Below are 17,263 nucleotides of genomic sequence, written 5' to 3' on the forward strand. Positions count from 1 at the left end.
AGTTCCGCAGATCATTGAGAATCAGATCGCCAGGTCACGTGCATCCCAGGGGTTCGGTCAGGCTTAACCGTATCCGGTTAGCTACCGAGCTAGCTAAACGTTTCCCCCTTGTCCCACCTTGCCCCACCAGGCACCGTAGCGGGGCAACCGACCCATCATTCACCTACGGAACCCTCCTGTTACCACCTCTGGGTCCTATCTTGCCCTGATAACCTACGAAGCAACTCCCTCCGTTTCCCCTCTCTTTCCACCTAACTCATCTTCTCCTCCGCGATAGCCATGACACACGACGAGAACATCACTGCCGCCTCCAAGAAGCACCCGATCGTGCCTCTTGGCGCGGGCCAAGCCTATAACTATGGCACTGCGGGGTTCCGGATGAAGGCCGACTTGCTTGAGGGGATTTCCTTCCGCGTCGGTCTACTCTCCTCGCTCCGTAGCCGGAAACAGAATGGGCAGACCATTGGTGTCATGATAACGGCGAGCCACAACCCAGCTGTCGACAATGGAGTCAAGATCGTGGATCCGATGGGCGAGATGCTCGAGCAGGACTGGGAGAAGCTCGCAACCGACCTTGTCAACAGCCCCAGTGACGAGGAGCTGGTCGAGCGGTACAACAAGATTGCAAGCAGCTTGAGGATCGACTTGAGAGTCCCCGCCAAGGTTATCTACGGCCGGGATACCCGCCCCTCGGGCCACAAGCTCGTCACTGCCCTTGCCGACGCCCTCACGGCCACGGACACGCAATACGTCGACTACAAGATCCTGACGACTCCCCAGCTACACTATCTGACCCGAGCCACCAACACCGAAGGCACTCCCCTGTCGTACGGCAAGGTGAGCGAGGCCGGATACTACGAGAAGCTTGCCGAGGCCTTTATCAAGGCAACGAAGAACAGGAAAATCGAGGGAATATTGACGGTGGATTGTGCCAACGGAGTCGGCGGCCCGAAGCTATCCGAATTCCTAAAATATATCCCCAAAGACAAGGTCCAGATTAACGTGAAGGTTGTGAACGACGATGTGCTCCGTCCCGAAGTCCTCAACTTGGACGTAAGTTCTTACTCCTCCCCTGTGGCTAACTCATTCCTGCGCCACGACTAAACAGCCCCGTTAACACCTCGTCCAGTGCGGTGCCGACTTCGTCAAGACCAGACAACGGGCTCCGCCATCGCCGAAACCTGTGCCAGGTGCCAGATGTTGCTCATTCGACGGAGATGCCGACCGGCTAATCTACTACTGGCACGACCCCGAATCCGGCTTTTCCATGCTTGACGGAGACCGCATCTCCTCTCTCGCCGCCTCCTTTATCGGCGACCTTGTCCAGAGTGCGGGCCTCGCTGACATCCGCATAGGCGTGGTCCAGACTGCCTATGCCAACGGGGCCAGCACGACCTACATCACCGAGCACCTGGGGCTGCCAGTAATCTGCACCCCGACCGGCGTCAAGCACCTCCACCACGTGGCGCAGGGCTTCGACATCGGCGTGTACTTCGAGGCCAACGGCCACGGCACGGTGCTCTTCTCGCCCGACGCGATCCGCGCCTTCAGGGAGAAGCAGCCGCAGTCACCCGCGCAGAAGGACGCACTGGACACGCTGTCGGCGCTCGCGGAGCTGATCAACCAGACGGTCGGCGACGCGCTCTCGGACATGCTGATGGTGGAGGTGATCCTGGCGCACAAGGGCTGGACGCTGCGCGACTGGGCCATGACGTACGAGGACCTGCCGAACCGCCTCGTGCGCGTCGAGGTCGCCGACAAGAACGTCTTCCGCACCACCGACGCCGAGCGCCGCCTCAGCCACCCCGAGGGCGCCCAGGACGCCATCGACGCCGAGGTGCGCAAGTACAAGCGCGCCCGCGCCTTCGCCCGCGCCAGCGGCACCGAGAACGCCTGCCGCGTCTACGCCGAGGCCGCCACCCGCAGCGAGGCCGGCGAGCTGGCCGACCGCGTCGCCCGCATCGTGCAGCAGTTCGGCTCCAAGTAGGGAGGGATGCCGGCCACGCAGCAGCAGCAGCAGCAGAGCCACCACGACCAATACAACCAGTACAGCAGCCAGCTGTCCCTTGGGCGCCGGGGGTCAGCGCCGCCGCCGCCGCCGGGATACTGGGAGTGAGCAGGGGCGCTAGCAGTCAGATTGCCATTTAAAGGAGGCGACACGGAAGGGAAGGGGGTTGTTTTCGGTACCGGAGGGAAAAAAGCGGTTTGCCCGTGCCTGGGACTCTTCCTTGGTCCAGTTCGCCGAAGACTAACGAGACATGACCTTTTTCTTTTTTCCCCCTTTTATGACCAAGGGGTTTTTGGAGGGAGGGAGCACGGCGAGGATAGATGAGCAACCCTGCTTTTTAGTCAAAAGAAAAGTTCGAGGCGGACCGGACCCTATCTATCTTGCTGCTCTTTCCAGTTCAATTGTCTTACCCTCCAGAGGAAAGCCATTATCGGAACAAGAAAAGGGGGGTTTGGAGATAGTGATGTGGTATGGTGCGGATGCAGTTTTTCTTAAATAAAAGCAAATTTGCCCCCTTTCCCACGCAATAAAATCGCCGAGTCCATTCGAACCGGTTTGTCCTTCGGGGGCAAGCATGTCGCGGTGACAGGTTATTTGATATAGGTTGGTGATTGAAGTAAGACCGAAGTCCATGGTATCAATTCTCGAAACACCATGCTATAGCCCGTACCGACCGTACGCCACACCTATGCCATGCCTCACACACCACGCATGTAAGGCGAGGGGAAAACCGAAGCCTCGCCGCCTCTGTGGCGGCCGTCTATCATCCCAGGATTTTTTGGGGGGTTCCCGTTGTTCCGTCATCAAAACCATCATGATATGCATGTCCTGCCCGGCGACAGAATATGTGCGAAAAACGCCAATGACCAGCTATAAAAAGGGGGCCACCAATGCAGTGCACAAACCCACCCCAGGAACCCAATTGTTTCGGCCTTCTTGAGGCTCGTTATGTCTTCTTTCTAGCCTGATAGGTAAGGTTCGATGTTACTAGCACATCTTGTAGAGACTGTGCCCCTCCGCGAAGCGCGTGGGGTCCTGAGTCTCGAGCCTATACTCAATCTTGATGTCGAGATCACGCTTGTTCTTCTCATTGGGTCGGTTGTGGAGCGAGCACTCGACCTTCTCGCCCTGCTGGACCGTGAGGACGTCCTTCAGGTAGAACACCGTCTGCTTCCAGTGGGTGTATTTGGTGTGGGGACCAGTGGAGAAGCGGATCGGTTTGTGGCACGCCGTAAATTCGATGTCGAACCAGGCGACCAGGGCGTGGATGAAGTCATCGCGGCGGCAGGTCAGGTCGAAGGGGCAGCTGAAGGCCAGATCCGACGTTTTGCACTCGTACAGGTCAAGTGTCAGGACGCTTGTGGGGTCCGTGACGACGGCCTTCACTTCGACGGTATCGACAAGGGGCTCGGAAAGAGCCGTCGCCTTCAAGGGGGAGTAGTTGAACCCGTAAACATTGTCCCAGACTGCGACGCGTTAGGGTGGCTAGGAGGTACTCGGGCCAGAGTATTGGACTCACATCCGATCTTTTCCTCCTTGTAATCCCCGTCCTCGATGCCAGCGACGAAGATGGTTGCCTTGTCAGGGAAGATCAAGCCGTCCTTGACCAAGAACTTATCCCTTGCGTAGAGCACGGTGTCAAGCATGCTCTCGTACAGGAGGAAGTAACCCATCCACTCAGAGATGATGATGTCGACCTTCGGGAACGGCATTTCAATCTCCTCCATCTTTCCTTGGATCAGGGTAATCTTGTCGGACATGCCGTTGACCTCGACGATCTCACGCGCCTTGAAGATGATGGTAGACATATCGACACCGATAACATGTTTTGCGCCTGCCTTGACGGCGAACCTGTAGAGGGGCGGATATATGAGCCGGCATGCCCGTATGAGGCGGTTCCAAGGATACGTACATGGAGAGAATGGCGGTTCCGCAGCCAACATCGAGAACCACCTTGTCTTTGAAGAGGTGCTTGTTCTGGAGAATGGCATTCATGTAGGACCTCGTCCGAACCTCGTCTTTCTGCAAAGTAAGAATATCAGCATAATCATACTTTTATGGGACATTGGCTGGTTCCTCAAGTACATACCAACATTTCCTCGTGGATTCCTTAATGGGCGTCTGTGTTAGCCAATTCCCTGGCAAAATTACCGGCAAAAGCCCGTGAGCATGTAAACTAACCATGGTGATTGTAACTGGGAAGACAAGTGTCAGCGTCACTCTGGAAGGGTCCCAAGGTGTCAATGAGAGAAAAACTGACCTGTTGAAGTAGTGCTGTTCAGAGTGATCCATAGTCTTGAGCCTCAGCTCAGCGCTCTCGATGTCCATCTCGTTTCCAGCCATGTTGAAATTGTTCCGAAACAGATATGCAAAACTGTCAAAGGAAAGAGCAATGGTGGAGGAGAAGGCAAGTGCAGGAGGTTGGCTTTTCTTGAAGCCTCGTAGCCGGCGAGTCAGGAATGCGCAAAAAAATTGCCCAAGGCAATAAGGTTTGGACGGCATAATTGAATTTTGACAAAGGCGGTCAGCCAGATTTTGTGGGCTAAATGCATTTACCGGGTAGGTACAGTACCAGCCCATGCGCCTCGATTTAGCGGCCACAGATCCTGCTGGCTTCCTCAACCATCTGTGCCCAACTTTCACAGATGCCCCACCATCATCAAGGTACTCGAATAGAGAATGTGGTTGCTACCTAGGTAGGTATTTGATAAGAAGGGCAGGCAGGGGGGAGACGCAGGCAATGCATTTAAATCAAAATGATCTCTATCCTCACCGCAACAAAACCTGTCCGTTGCTCTTTATCATATCTCTATTCATCCAAATGCTTACCCGTACCATCAACGATTCGCTCCTGTGAATTTGGCGCATACCAGGCCAAGGGTGTGTATGGCAGGTTGAGTGTCGATATCCAAACGACCCAGACCTCCTTTCTTATGCCATACCTCCGAGCTGCAGAAGCCGCTGGCCTGCCTTGAGGTTGGCATACTCATACGCCTTAGACTCAGGCGGGAAGGTTCCGTTAGCAGCCCACATGTCGATTAGCGGCTGCATGGGCTCAAGCTCGTGAGGCTTGAGCAAGTCGAGTGCAGTTGCCGTCAAGACGAAATGGCTGAAACAGCTGTTGAGCTGCTTCTCCAGGTTGAGGTGATAAAAGGGGTCGACGAAGTGAGCCCAGTACAAATGCGCATAGACTCGGAACATCTGGAGGAATATGGTCTGGCAGATGCTGAAGAAGTCCTTAGGAAAGCCGCTCCGCTTGCCAACCCACTCGTCAGGACCGGTAAGGAGGGCCGTGGTCGTGATCTGAGGGTTATGTGCGTACGACACGCCAGCGGCATCTGTAGGGAAGATATTGTCATCGTCGATCTTTCCCGAAATCCAACGCTGCATCAATGTGATGTACTCGAACGCCGGAAGCTCTATGGGCTCGAAACGGCTATTGAGCCAGGTGTATGAGTGGTTTCTAAGGCCCGGGTTAGTTTGGCATAGACGACACCCGCAGTAAGGCAAATACATACCCTCCAGCAGACATCCGAGGACAGGTGGTCGAGTTACAAATGGTGGTACCGCCCTCTTCCTTCTCGTAGATGACTCGGACAAAGTTCCAAAGGTTTCGATAATGCTCCACCACTGCCGAGACCATTAGCTCCGGGTGCGGACATTCTTCTGGATGCTGGAATACCTTGGTGAGCCACCCATTCACCTTGCTCAACGGTCTTTGGCCTCGCACTGAGTGTCATGAAGTTGCCTTTCACAATGTGCCTCGCATAGGCAGGGTTGAGCCACAGAGGCAAGGGACTTGGCAGGTGGTACAGGTTAATGGCATCTTCCCCACTTCCAACCATCCCAATGGACTGTGAAAGAGACGGGGAGGCGGGGAGGGGGGGCAGTTTTGAGGCAAGGCTTGTTGACGATTGGTTTCCCTGGGATAGGCTCGTAGTGGATATTTGGAGGCCATCTTCAGCGGGAGAAGTAGGGCTCCTGGATCCACCCGAAGGACGGTTCGAAGTCCCTCTCAGCCGGGCATTGCTATGACTAAGTCAGCATCGCAACCTTATGTTCAGTCGTCCAATGAGTAGTGCGAGCGACAGCGTAGTAGCAACGAGACTTTGCACCATAATAGAGCTAGTGATCAGTGCCTTTGGGGAAAAGTGAGCAACAAGTGCAGTGTACAGGTCTGTCCCCAGAGAGATACCCAACAGGGAAGGTCATTGTTCCGACAGCGAGGCCCTAGAATTGAAAGACCAAGTTGCACTTGCAAGAGTTTAGAGTTCATCCAGTATCCAAGGGCTGTTTTCGACGGAAGTTTTCTCGGGTATACACCGGTATTGCATCAAGTTCAGGTTGATGCAGCCGTGTAGAACCAACACAACAAATGTGTGACAGGTCAGATATAACCTGGAATGAATAACTGCAATGCTTTCGAACTCCTTGTAAACTTACATTCCTGAGAAAAGATTCGACATGATCGTTGGACACCAATGGTGAGGACAATAACACGACTTCCAAGGCTTGGATAACGAATGGAAAGGGAAAACAAGAGGAAACTGCTGCCCAGTAGGTGGGCAATAGAGCAGCAGCTTCAAGATCGAGCGTCTAGTTGATAGTTTGTGTGAAGGTTGCTGGTAGTTATCACCACTTGTACGTACTATGCCCAACCCAAAAGCATTAAAGACGTTGAAGTTAAGACTGGAGAGCGTGTGGCTACGCTAAACCAGTTTGAGCTGGTTATCCTACCCTGCATTGGACGGGCAGGGTGTACCAGACGTCAACCAATGACATGAGTAAAGCAATATCCACTAATGCATGCCATATCGGCCGAATGAAACGGTCGTGATCCTTGCCGCTCTGCCTGGGCTGTACCTCCATAATTGAATATCCACCTAGCAGCAGCGTCACTCCTAACTCCAGCTCCAGGCATCTGAGATGGCTGCGGTCTCGCGGTGGTACTTACTACATAGTAGATAAACTGCAGACTACCCAAACCACAACTCCCTTGACTTGATTTACCTGTCAAGCCCCGCGACCAACTCGAGACACATAAAGATGAGCTCCCATTCCTTGACGGAGAAAGTGCAATTCTTCAACCAACTAGATGCTCTGAGTGAACCCGACACAGATGGCGAAGATGATAGCAATGATGTGGAGGAGTGGCATAGAAAGAGATGCCGGGCCTTTTTTAAGCCCCGGAGGAAGGCCAGCAGTCCGTTTCCACGCCCAGGGATGCCCAAAGAAAGGGAAACTCCTTCGGCAAGCCGGACCCAAGCAAGCCCGGCTCTGGGTATAGCGGCTACTCAAGCCAAGGTCATCGAGGGTACGCCAATCCTTGGGAACTCTGGGCAGTCCCGTAACAGAGGCACCGGTGCCTCATTCATTGAAGAGACACCGATCCCAGATTCATCAAAGACGGTTCACCCGGCACTCCACCGAAGCTCAACCAATCCGCTACCAACACACTCAACCCATCCTGAGAACTCACCGTCTTCAAATCCAACTATGCGTAAGCGTAAACGTAACTCTTCAGCCTCGGCCAAGTCTGTTCCGGAATCTGACAAGATTTTCCGCGACCTCTCTTTCTATTATATCCCCAACAACGATGTCGCGCCGGCCAGGAAGATACGGATAGCAAAAGCACAAGAATACGGCGCACAATGGATCAGGACCTTGGACGGCGCGACACATGCCGTCGTCGACAAGAACCTCACCTACAAAGATGTCGAGAAGATCCTGGAGTCCACCGCAAGCTCTTTGGTTATCGTCAACGAGGATTATCCCATTGACAGTATCTCTTTTCGAACCCTCTTGAACCCTTGTCAGCACCGGTACAGAGTGACTGGCTGTCCCCTTTTGACAGCAGCGCCAGCCTCGAGTCCGGCTGAAGTTCAACAGCCATTGGAAGACTCAGGGGGGTCGCTGCCCTTGAAAGATGTACAGAGGAACCCTAAAAGGGACCGTGACGCAGCACTCGGTGGAACACCACCACGGAGTGGACAATCATCTCTCGGGGGGGTTGAGAAAGAACTGCTGGGTGGCAAGCCGTCAGAAGGGCTGGCGACCCTTTCTAGCGGCAGCAAGCAACCCGGCGGCTCCTCTGGTGACGAACCCCCCCAAGACCCAGAATCAGCTGAGTTCCAAAAGCCGGTTGAGGGCGGACGTATGGCGAAGGATAGCGTCAACGATGAATTGACCGAGTACATATCTCTCATCCAACAGTACAAGGATCTTCCCTTGGACGAAGATAACGATGAGGTCCAATCCTTACAGGATACTAACGGTTCCGCCTCGGACTCGGACTCGAGCTCGAGCTCGAAGCCCGCGTATTCAAGCTCGCGCAAACCCCGTGCCCACAAGAGCACTACGACCGCGGAGAAGTCGATCCCGTTTGCAGAGCACTTCGCTTGCAACCGGGGCGGCACAAAGGACGGGTCAGAAGCGTCGGCCAAACCCAATGCCCGCACCATCGAGGTTCTGCAGTCCATGTGCGACTACTACACGCGCATCAACGACCACTGGCGCACGACGGCCTACCGCAAGGCCATCTCCACCCTGCGCCGCCAGACGGTCAAGATCGCCACCGAGGAGGAGGCCTACCGGCTCCCGGCCATCGGCCGGCGCCTGGCCCAGAAGATCGAGGAGATCGTCCAGACAAACCGGCTGCGTCGGCTCGAGTACGCGCAGGGCGAGCCCCTTGACCGGGTCCTCGAGCTATTCCTCGGCATCTACGACGTTGGCGTCAGCCGCGCGAGCAAGTGGGTCGCCCAGGGCTTCCGGACGCTGGACGACCTCCGGCAGCGTGCCGACCTGACCCCCAACCAGCGGCTGGGGCTCGAGCGCTACGACGATCTCAACACGCGCATTCCCCGCGCCGAGGTGGACGCCCTGGCCGGTCACGTCCGCGCCGCCGCCGTCGAGATCGACCCGCGCGTCGAGCTCCTCGTCGGCGGCAGCTACCGCCGTGGCGCCGACTCCTCAGGCGACGTCGACCTCGTCGTTACCCGCCGGGGCACCTCCTCCGCTGCGGACCTCGTCCCCTTCCTCGACGAACTGCTGGCCGTCCTGACCCGCCGCGGCATCCTCGTCGCGACCCTCGCGTCCCTGCACGGCCGCCGGCCATCTACCAACGGTGGCGGTGGCGGTGGCGGCAGCAAGTGGCACGGCTGCTGCGTGCTGCCGCGTCCCGAGGGCGAAAATTCGGGGGCTTACAAGCCCGTCTGGCGCAGGATCGACTTCCTGCTCGTTCCCGAGACCGAGTACGGCGCTGCGCTGATCTACTTCACGGGTAACGACATCTTCAACCGCAGCATGCGCCTCCTGGCCTCGAGGAAGGGCATGCGACTGAACCAGCGGGGCCTGTACAGGGAGGTCATGAGGGGGCCCAGGAGGGTCAAGGTCGCTGAGGGGGAGCTGGTGGAAGGGCGTGACGAGAGGAGGATCTTTGAGATACTGGGTGTCAAGTGGCGGGAGCCGTGGGAGAGGTGGTGTTGATGCGTTGTTTACCCAACCGCCCCCTTTTTTTGCCATACCTATTGTTCTTCTTCTCTCTTGCATGGGTTGCGGTTTGCTTATATGGAGCGTTGCATTGGGTTGCCGCACATTCGCATTCGAGGCGTTGGAGGACCAGGTTCAACGCATGGGGTTGTGTGCCATTGGGATACTGGACAGCTTGTATATCACTTGCGTCTCGAAACAAACAGTATAAAAACACCCCAATGAACATGTCAGCACAATACAAAAGGCCCAGTAGCAGCTTGACTTCTTTATCAACCCTTGATCCGCTCCTCGACTTACAGCCCCCCCCATTTCCCCTGACATCCAAACACGTGCATGGCCATTTCAAAACCGCCGACCCCTAGCTTCCATATCACACACGTGCACATCGTCATACAAACCTCGACAGAGCAGAATGATGGCATATCTTCTCCTCCCCGCCCGCCAGCGGGTCCCCGAACCCACCAGACCTCCCACCATCGCGCGAGGACAACACACTCACCGCCTCCACCACGCCCCCATCCGCGCCGACCTCGCGCTCCAGCTCGACATAGTCGTACGCAAACTCGCCCACCTCGGCGTCGTCTATCCCGGCGATCTCGTCCTCCTCGGCCGCGCGCAGCCTCAGGCCCGGCACGCGGCCCACGACGAGCAGGATGGCCGCCGTGGCGACGAACGAGTACCCCAGCCCGGACACGGACGCGGCGAGCTGGTAGCCCAGCTGGGCCCAGTTGCGGTCGAGCCATCCCCCCACGACGCCGCCGCCCCCTGCGCCGTCGAGGCGGGCGACCCGGGCGCTCGCGAAGACGCCCGTGCACACGGTGCCGACGAGGCCGCCGACGCCGTGCACGGCGAAGATGTCGAGGGCGTCGTCGATGCCCAGGACGAACTTCAGCTTGGTCGCGTAGTTGGCGAGGCCGGCGCCGAGGATCCCGTAGGGTATGGCTGCCCAGACGGGGACGTAGCCTGGGGGAAGGGGGTGGGCTTTTGTCAGCTCTCAGGGGGGTTGGACGAGGGAGAAAGTGGATAACAGGGCTTACCGGAACCGGGGGTGATGGCCACTAGGCCCGCCACGACGCCGGAGCAGAAACCCACGGTGGACCACTTGCGCTCGAGCCTGTAGTCCAGGACGCACCAGGTGATGCCGCCGACGCAGGCGGCGAGGTTCGTGACGACGGCGGCGACGACGGCGCGCAGGTTCGCCGAGAGGGCGGAGCCGGCGTTGAAGCCGAACCAGCCGACCCAGAGGAAGACGGTGCCGACGACGATGTGGGCGACGTTGTGGGGGCGGTAGTTGAGCTCGTGGGTGCCGTGGCCGCGGCGCCTACCCAGCACCATCGAGTACGCCAGCGCCGCCGCCCCCGAGGTGACGTGCACGGGCGTGCCGCCGGCGAAGTCGAGGCTGCCCATCCTGTTGGACCACCCGTGCGGGTTCCAGGTCCAGCAGGCGATCGGGTCGTAGACGAGCGTCGCCCAGACGAACATGAAGACGACGCAGGGCAGCAGCCTGCCGCGCTCCGCGACGGCGCCGGTCACGAGCGCCACGGTGATGGCCGAGAACATGCCCTGGTAGACGGCGAAGAGAAGGTCGGGGATCCGGCTGGAGCCGACCGACGGCTGTGCGAGGACGTTCCTGAAGCCGAAGTTGGAGAGGTCCCCGATAAAGGGGCCGCCCGTGCGCGAGAAGGTCAGCGAATAGCCCCAGAAGAACCACTGGAACGTCGTCACGGCCGTGGCCATCACCGACAGCCAGATCAGCGATAGGGCCGACTTTCTCCGGGCAAGACCCGAATAAAAGAAGCTGGAACACACGAGATACGGTTAAGGAAGGTTTCGTGTGTGAAGACATCCGGTATGCCTGGACTCGGGCTGCACTTACCCCACTCCGGGGATCATCAGCAGCACGAGGGCGGTTGCGGTTATCATCCAGGCGATGTCGCCGGTCTTGAGGATTCTGGCGTCAGGGCCCAGCGTATTCAGGAGGCACAGAATCTCTGGCTCACCTCGTACCACATGTTCAAGTTCTCAGTCATCGGATCGCCGCCCGTCGCACCAGTGCCGTTGTATGGCACCTTGACGACATAGTTGAGCGCATCGAGATCGACGTCCTCAGGAACGGCCATGTTGGGCAAATCAAGCTGTCAGTGCAGAACAATATGCAGGGACGAAGTAGCCACTGGTCTAGTGTCGCAATGGAAGAGGGTACACAGCTAGGTATAGTGGTGAAGTGCTCGCCCAGTCGAGGCTGAGGTTGATGGAGGTGGGGGCGAGCATGATAACGATGGAGATACAGGACAAAACACTTAGATAGCAAATGGACAGGAGGATGAGATAGCAGCTAGCTCAGGGGCAGGGATGTCTGACACGGAAGAAGCAATTCGTGTTCTACCAATCGTGCGAGCCGTGCCTCAGGCTTGCTATCAGTATCAACCCACGCAGCCACGGCAGGACGTGTTGATCGTCCAGGTGTGCGGGCGGTCTCCGCATAGCATGTAATCTTAAGAACCCCTATCTGCGAGCGGAGGGACAACCTATGCCACTTGGATGGGTCATGATGATCCTTGTGACAACTACATCTACTCACTTATTTTCTTCTAATTCCAGTAAGTTGTAAGTTGGAGGCACTGCCTCTCTTGGGAAAACATGCATGCACCCGGATGCATGATTCGGCTCAGGGCCCCAGGATATCGATGACCTTTAGCCCATGGAAAAGCAAAGCATCCCCTTATCGAATAATGCATAATTAGTAGCTTTCCAACAGTGTGATGCTCATGAACAGCTTAACCACGATATCATATCAGGGCAAGAAGAACAACGGTGGTCCTGGGTCGGGGGCCTAGGTTCTGCGGTGACGTCGCATGGGAGACTCGAGGGAAGTACTATAGTAGAGTGAACGTGAAATGAGCATATCTCTGCCGTTGTTTCCGAGCTGAATCCCTTAAATAAAAAGAACCATGTAAAGATAAGGTTCAGAGGGTGGTTAGAGATAAGCTTCTGAGGGGTCTTCATTGGCCAGAAGAAACTTGTGTGTGGGGGTAACAGCGAGTGCATCGCTCCCTCAGCCTCATCCGTTCTCTCGTCTTCATCGCTGTTGGCGGCGATAATTACTCCAAGGTCGATTGGCGCAGTTGGTTAGCGCGTGGCACTAATAGGAAACTGTGTGATGCCAAGGTCAAGAGTTCAAGCCTCTTATTGACCAGTTATTTTTTGCACCTTTGCATAGGTACTTTGACATCAGGAGAGCAGAAATCTGCGAAAATGTACTGCAAATGTGATGACTTTTTGACAGTAGACGACTCTGCGACTCTTCTAACTGACCGGTATGATATAGTACACTATCTAGGCTGTTTACAACAGTCTTCCCAACTGCTATATAGCGTTACAGGTATTAGACAAGAGACAATAGTCCGATGAAAATTAGCAACCAAAACATCAAACAGCCGAAGATGTTGGGTATGCCCTTGCATGCTGTTGTCAAAGTTTTCCAAGTCGTTCGCAGCGTACGCCTTCTTCCGAAGGGACGTTCGCAAACTTTGTCATGTCCAAAACTCCACAAAGATCAGAAAATACCCTGGCCATGCGCCTTTGTCCAAAACAGGATGCCCCATCCATGTAAATGCCTCGAGACTGCGAGGGGGGGTTATACAATAAAAAACCCGATGCGCGAAAACGCTTTGAGATGCAAAATAAGCAATGCAAGCTGCCGCCCCCGATTTTCTCAAACGTCGTTACCTAACCTCCGAAGTAAGGGTCTTGAACTTCCCCTCAAAGGCCCTGACCGTCTCCTCCTCGAGCTGGCGCTGGATCCGGCGCGTCTGCCGGACCGCCTCCTCGCGCGCCTCCTGCAGCTCGAGCACCTCGATCTGCGCGGCACTCATGCGCCCGACCACGTCCTGCATGTCCGTGTCCGCCGCCGCCAGTGCCGCCTCCAGCTCCCTGACGCGCGTCTTGAGCGTCTCCACCTCGGCCGCGTCGCCCACGTCCGACGGCGCCGTGCTCGTCCGCCGTATGGTCGGCCGCGTCGGCGAGAACAGTAGCCGCGGCGACCTACCGCCGCTCGCGCTGCCGCCGGGGCTGAGCAGCGGCGACGGCGCCGACTTGGGCGGGAAGAGGCGCGGCGAGCGCAGGCCGCCCGACGCGTCGCGGAGCCGCTGCAGCTGCGCGCTGTGGGCGTCCTTGAGCGTGGCGATCTCGTCCTCGTGGCGCCCGATGCGCTCCTCGTTGGCCGTCTGCGCCGCCACCAGCTGCTCCTCCAGGGTGCGGAGCCGCGACTGCACGCCGGCGATGCGCTCCTTGTTGGCGATCTGGTCGGCCTCGCCGCGCGCCACGGCCTCGGTGAGCCGCGTGCGCAGCGATGCGTTGGCCGCGAGCTGGTTGCTGACTTGCTGCGCGAGCTCCTCGACCCGCCGCGCGGATTCCTGGAGCTGGTCTGCGAGATCCTTCTCCGAAGCGAGGTGCTCTTTCTCGGACGACTGGTATGCATCCAGCTGCGTGCGGTATGAGTCCGCCTCCCGCCTTGCGAGATCTCGCTCCGAGACGGCTGTCGTCAGCGACTGCTCGAGACGCTGGATGGCAAGCTTCGTCTTCTCGTCGCTGGGGGTGGTTCCGGCCTCGAGGTTCTTGATGCGTCTTAGCGCATCCGCATAGGCCGCCTGGAGGTCCTTGTATGCCTTGTCGAGGGAAGCGGAGGTCACTGGCACCGCCGAAGCTCCATCGGAGCTGCCGCTTGAGCGAGCGAGCGATTCAGGGATGAGTATGTCCTTCTCATCGAGCAGTTCTCGCAGAGACGCAATCTCTCCCTCGGCCCGGTCGAGGTCCATCTTCAGCCCGCTCAGGCCCTTCTCGACCTGCCACTTCTGCTCAATAGCATCTTCGGCACGGCGACGGAGAACACTGATCTCATCGCGGAGATTTGACACGTCCCTTTCGTAGCCTGCCTTTTTGGGTGATGCTGACAACAGGCGCTCCCGCTCGACCTCGAGAGTCACGATCCTCTTCTGGTAATCGCGGTTTTGCAACTCCTGCCGCTCGAGGAGGCTCTTGAGAGCGCTGTGCAGGGCATCTCGCTGAGCCTCGACGTCCTTGAGTCGTTCCGCCAACGCCTCGCGCGATTCCAGCTGCTTGGCTGTGTTGGAGCGGGCAAGAGAGGGAGGCCGGCTCTTTTTGTACGACGACTGGCCGGCCACGGAAGCAGACCTCGAGAGGCCCCCTGACACGGACATGCGCGGGGCCGTCATCTTCAGTTCCGAGTTCTCATCCTTCAAGGACTGGAGCTCCTGTTGCATCTTTGTGGTGTCGTAGGCCGTCTTCGCATTCTCGGCGGCTTCGGCCTCGAGACCTTCCACACGAGCGCGCAGCTGAGGGACGATCTCGTCGCGGAGGTTGTCACGTTCATTTGTCGCATTGCGTAGCTCGCCCTTGAGCGCCGATAGGAGATCCTCAAAGTTCTCCTTGACTTGGCGCTCCTCGCTCAGCCTGCGACGCAGATCCTCGCAGGTGTTCTCGAGTTCCTTGACCCGTCCACTCGTATCCTTGCTCTGGATTTGGGCAAAGTCGATTTGTGACGCCCTTCTGGACAACTCCTTTATTTGTTGATCTAGCACTTTGCGTCTAGATCGCTCGTCCTGGAGCTTGCTGGTGAGCTCGAGCCGGAGTTGGGCCTTTTCCTGCTCTGCCCTGCGCTGGACCTGCGAGATCTCCTCCTTCGCCTGATCATACTCGCTGAACTTAGCCGAGCTATAACCTGAGTCGGAGTAGTAGTCGCTAGTCCTCTTCCCGGGTGCTTGGGGGTTGTTTATCTGCTCTTGAAGCCTGTCGACAAGGTCTTCTAAATCCATTTCGCGCCGAATGGACGCTGCCAATTCGGCGCCTATGGCCTTCAGCTCGTCTTCCATCTCTTCGATTTCAAGTGGTGGTGTTGAAGTGGTGGCCGGTGGCGTCTGTAGGTATGCTTCACAGTAGTCAAGGGGGCTTTCGTCAGCTGCAGCATTGGCATGTCCAGAATGAGGTCCCTTTGACGTCGGAGTAGCATCTGAGTCGATAGAGTCTGTCCGTGGCTTGGGTGAGAAAGGTGAGGGAAGGGGTGAATAGCCTTTGTCCGAAAACTCGGTTGACGACGGTGAGACCCAACCAAAGAGAGTTCCCAACTTGGATGAGGCTGGCGATTTCGGGAGTGGTTTATTTATATTGGCGGACTTGTCTAGACTTGTTGTAGTCGCATTGAGCGTAGCCTGTACGCCAGTATCGAATTCGCGGAGACTGAGGTGTGGAGGAACGTGCTTGCGTACGGAGACCGAGAGCGACATGGTATTAGTATTAGAATTATCGATATCCAGCGGTTCTAGACCGGCGGATGGGGCAAGGTCAAGGCCTTGTTTCTGAGTGGTCAGACGGTTCGTATCCGCGGTCAAGACCTCATGTTGTGACCGGACCTCAGCTGTTTGAGCTGCTGCAGGGTTGGTCTCCCGAATGTTTCGACTTTCTGATTCTCCCGCGCTGGCAACCGGGAATTCTAGCGGCTTCGAGTGCGACGGCAGGAAGACGGGAGAGGATCTGCTTGCGGGAAAAGAAAATCAGTATTGGCCAGTTCATCATATTTGCCATTTTAGCCATGGGAAATGAGAGTGAGCATCACGACTTACGGTTGGCTGAGTGGCAGGCTGGCCGACGGTGCCACCGAATCCGAGGGGCCAACGGGGAGGGAATAGCGGTCGGGAAACTCGTAGAGAGTAGGGCTGTCAACCGAGAAGGGCCGGGAGAATCGCTGCTCGGGCTTGACGATGTGGTGTGGTGCAATCTCGAGATAGTCTTGGGATGAGTATTTGGCAGCCAATGGCGAGACGGTAGAGGACAACGGCTTGCGTTTGATGGGAGCCTTCTTCGCGATCGCTGACGGAGCACCAAGGGCCAGACTCTGGGACCGCAGGTTTCTTGGACTCGGCAGTGGGTTTGACAAAGGGAATACGTCCGCTTGGGCAGATCTTTCGAGCTCAGTGGGTTCTCGGGGATCAGATGAAGCAGTTCTTGTGTCGGAAAAGGAGGGGTCGGCGCCACTCTCAGGAGGCTCGAGAGTGGCCATGGATGCTTAAGAGTGACTGCTCTCTGTCGTGGGGGGTTAGACTACCGCAGTAGGTACTCGGTATGCCCTCAAGGCTTGATGGCCAAATTGGTAAAAGAACGACAGCGCAATGATACATTAACGAGGGCAATTAAAGGTCACAAAGGACATCGGAGAGAAGGAGGGTGAAAAAGCACATTCGTAGTGGACGATTGCCCTGTCGATCCTTGCCAGCCAGGTACCAATCAGTACATGGCATCGAAAGGGGCTCTCCTGAGGTTGCAAGGGAACGGGCTTGGATGGACTAGGATGGGCTAGTGTGAGCCAATAGGTGGCTTTGTTTTCAGCGGTGTGGCACTTGTGGAGTCTTTGATGCGCCTGCTTTCCTGCAGGAGTCCCAATGACTTGCCTGCCCTTTTTGCTGCTTTTTCTCCATACAGGCACACGCATAACGATACGGTCAGGGAACTCAGGGGCACCCGGCGCTTTTGTTAGCTAGCGTTCCTATTTGGGGGTTGGCGTGTTTGGTACCTTGCAGGAAACTGCATGTACAGGATTGTATTGCACAATATATTGCAGTAGCGTGTGGAGATGGAGGGTGGCCAGGGCGTGATGGATAGGCAGCCTGCAACTCTGTAATCTACGCAGTACATCCGTACACTCGCTCCCCTTCCTTGCTTGCAGATATTCTGGCTGCCACTTTCCTCAAG

At 56.9% G+C, this 17,263-nt stretch overlaps 6 protein-coding genes and 1 non-coding gene across 7 annotated transcripts; 3 read left to right on the top strand and 4 right to left on the bottom strand.

The window, feature by feature from the left end:
• The first annotated feature begins 14 nt into the window (after positions 1-14).
• Positions 15-2,313, top strand: QBC33DRAFT_323591 (uncharacterized protein). The gene is made up of 2 exons (XM_060423605.1): positions 15-1,053; positions 1,130-2,313. Exons 1-2 carry the CDS (start codon positions 280-282, stop codon positions 1,985-1,987), a joined length of 1,632 nt encoding a protein of 543 aa, XP_060285718.1. The 5' UTR covers positions 15-279; the 3' UTR covers positions 1,988-2,313.
• A 682-nt stretch (positions 2,314-2,995) lies between these two features.
• QBC33DRAFT_513017 (S-adenosyl-L-methionine-dependent methyltransferase) lies at positions 2,996-4,351 on the bottom strand (the record flags this gene model as incomplete). Its single annotated transcript, XM_060425952.1, has 6 exons — positions 2,996-3,474; positions 3,528-3,859; positions 3,921-4,030; positions 4,098-4,117; positions 4,190-4,203; positions 4,269-4,351. 6 exons carry the CDS (start codon positions 4,349-4,351, stop codon positions 2,996-2,998), a joined length of 1,038 nt encoding a protein of 345 aa, XP_060285719.1.
• A 154-nt stretch (positions 4,352-4,505) lies between these two features.
• On the bottom strand, positions 4,506-6,686 carry QBC33DRAFT_530985 (maintenance of ploidy protein mob2). Its single transcript, XM_060427271.1, has 4 exons — positions 6,452-6,686; positions 5,691-6,037; positions 5,527-5,638; positions 4,506-5,471 (listed from the first exon to the last, which is right to left on the bottom strand). Exons 1-4 carry the CDS (start codon positions 6,472-6,474, stop codon positions 4,940-4,942), a joined length of 1,014 nt encoding a protein of 337 aa, XP_060285720.1. The 5' UTR covers positions 6,475-6,686; the 3' UTR covers positions 4,506-4,939.
• A 135-nt stretch (positions 6,687-6,821) lies between these two features.
• QBC33DRAFT_467785 (uncharacterized protein) lies at positions 6,822-9,730 on the top strand. Its single transcript, XM_060425161.1, has one exon. It carries the CDS (start codon positions 7,055-7,057, stop codon positions 9,491-9,493), a length of 2,439 nt encoding a protein of 812 aa, XP_060285721.1. The 5' UTR covers positions 6,822-7,054; the 3' UTR covers positions 9,494-9,730.
• On the bottom strand, positions 9,722-11,942 carry QBC33DRAFT_323849 (ammonium transporter AmtB-like domain-containing protein). Its single transcript, XM_060423607.1, has 4 exons — positions 11,500-11,942; positions 11,376-11,440; positions 10,537-11,297; positions 9,722-10,462 (listed from the first exon to the last, which is right to left on the bottom strand). Exons 1-4 carry the CDS (start codon positions 11,617-11,619, stop codon positions 9,888-9,890), a joined length of 1,521 nt encoding a protein of 506 aa, XP_060285722.1. The 5' UTR covers positions 11,620-11,942; the 3' UTR covers positions 9,722-9,887.
• Positions 11,943-12,609: 667 nt separating this feature from the next.
• Positions 12,610-12,695, top strand: QBC33DRAFT_t26. The gene has a single exon. It is a non-coding gene; the product is annotated as a tRNA-Ile (tRNA).
• A 529-nt stretch (positions 12,696-13,224) lies between these two features.
• Positions 13,225-16,574, bottom strand: QBC33DRAFT_447037 (uncharacterized protein; the record flags this gene model as incomplete). Its single annotated transcript, XM_060424413.1, has 2 exons — positions 13,225-16,048; positions 16,138-16,574. The coding sequence occupies 2 exons, from the start codon at positions 16,572-16,574 to the stop codon at positions 13,225-13,227; spliced, it is 3,261 nt and encodes a 1,086-aa protein (XP_060285723.1).
• Positions 16,575-17,263: the final 689 nt, after the last annotated feature.

Source organism: Phialemonium atrogriseum (genome assembly GCF_030411735.1).
Source record: "Phialemonium atrogriseum strain 8032-3 unplaced genomic scaffold QBC33scaffold_6, whole genome shotgun sequence".
Taxonomy (NCBI): domain Eukaryota; kingdom Fungi; phylum Ascomycota; class Sordariomycetes; order Cephalothecales; family Cephalothecaceae; genus Phialemonium; species Phialemonium atrogriseum.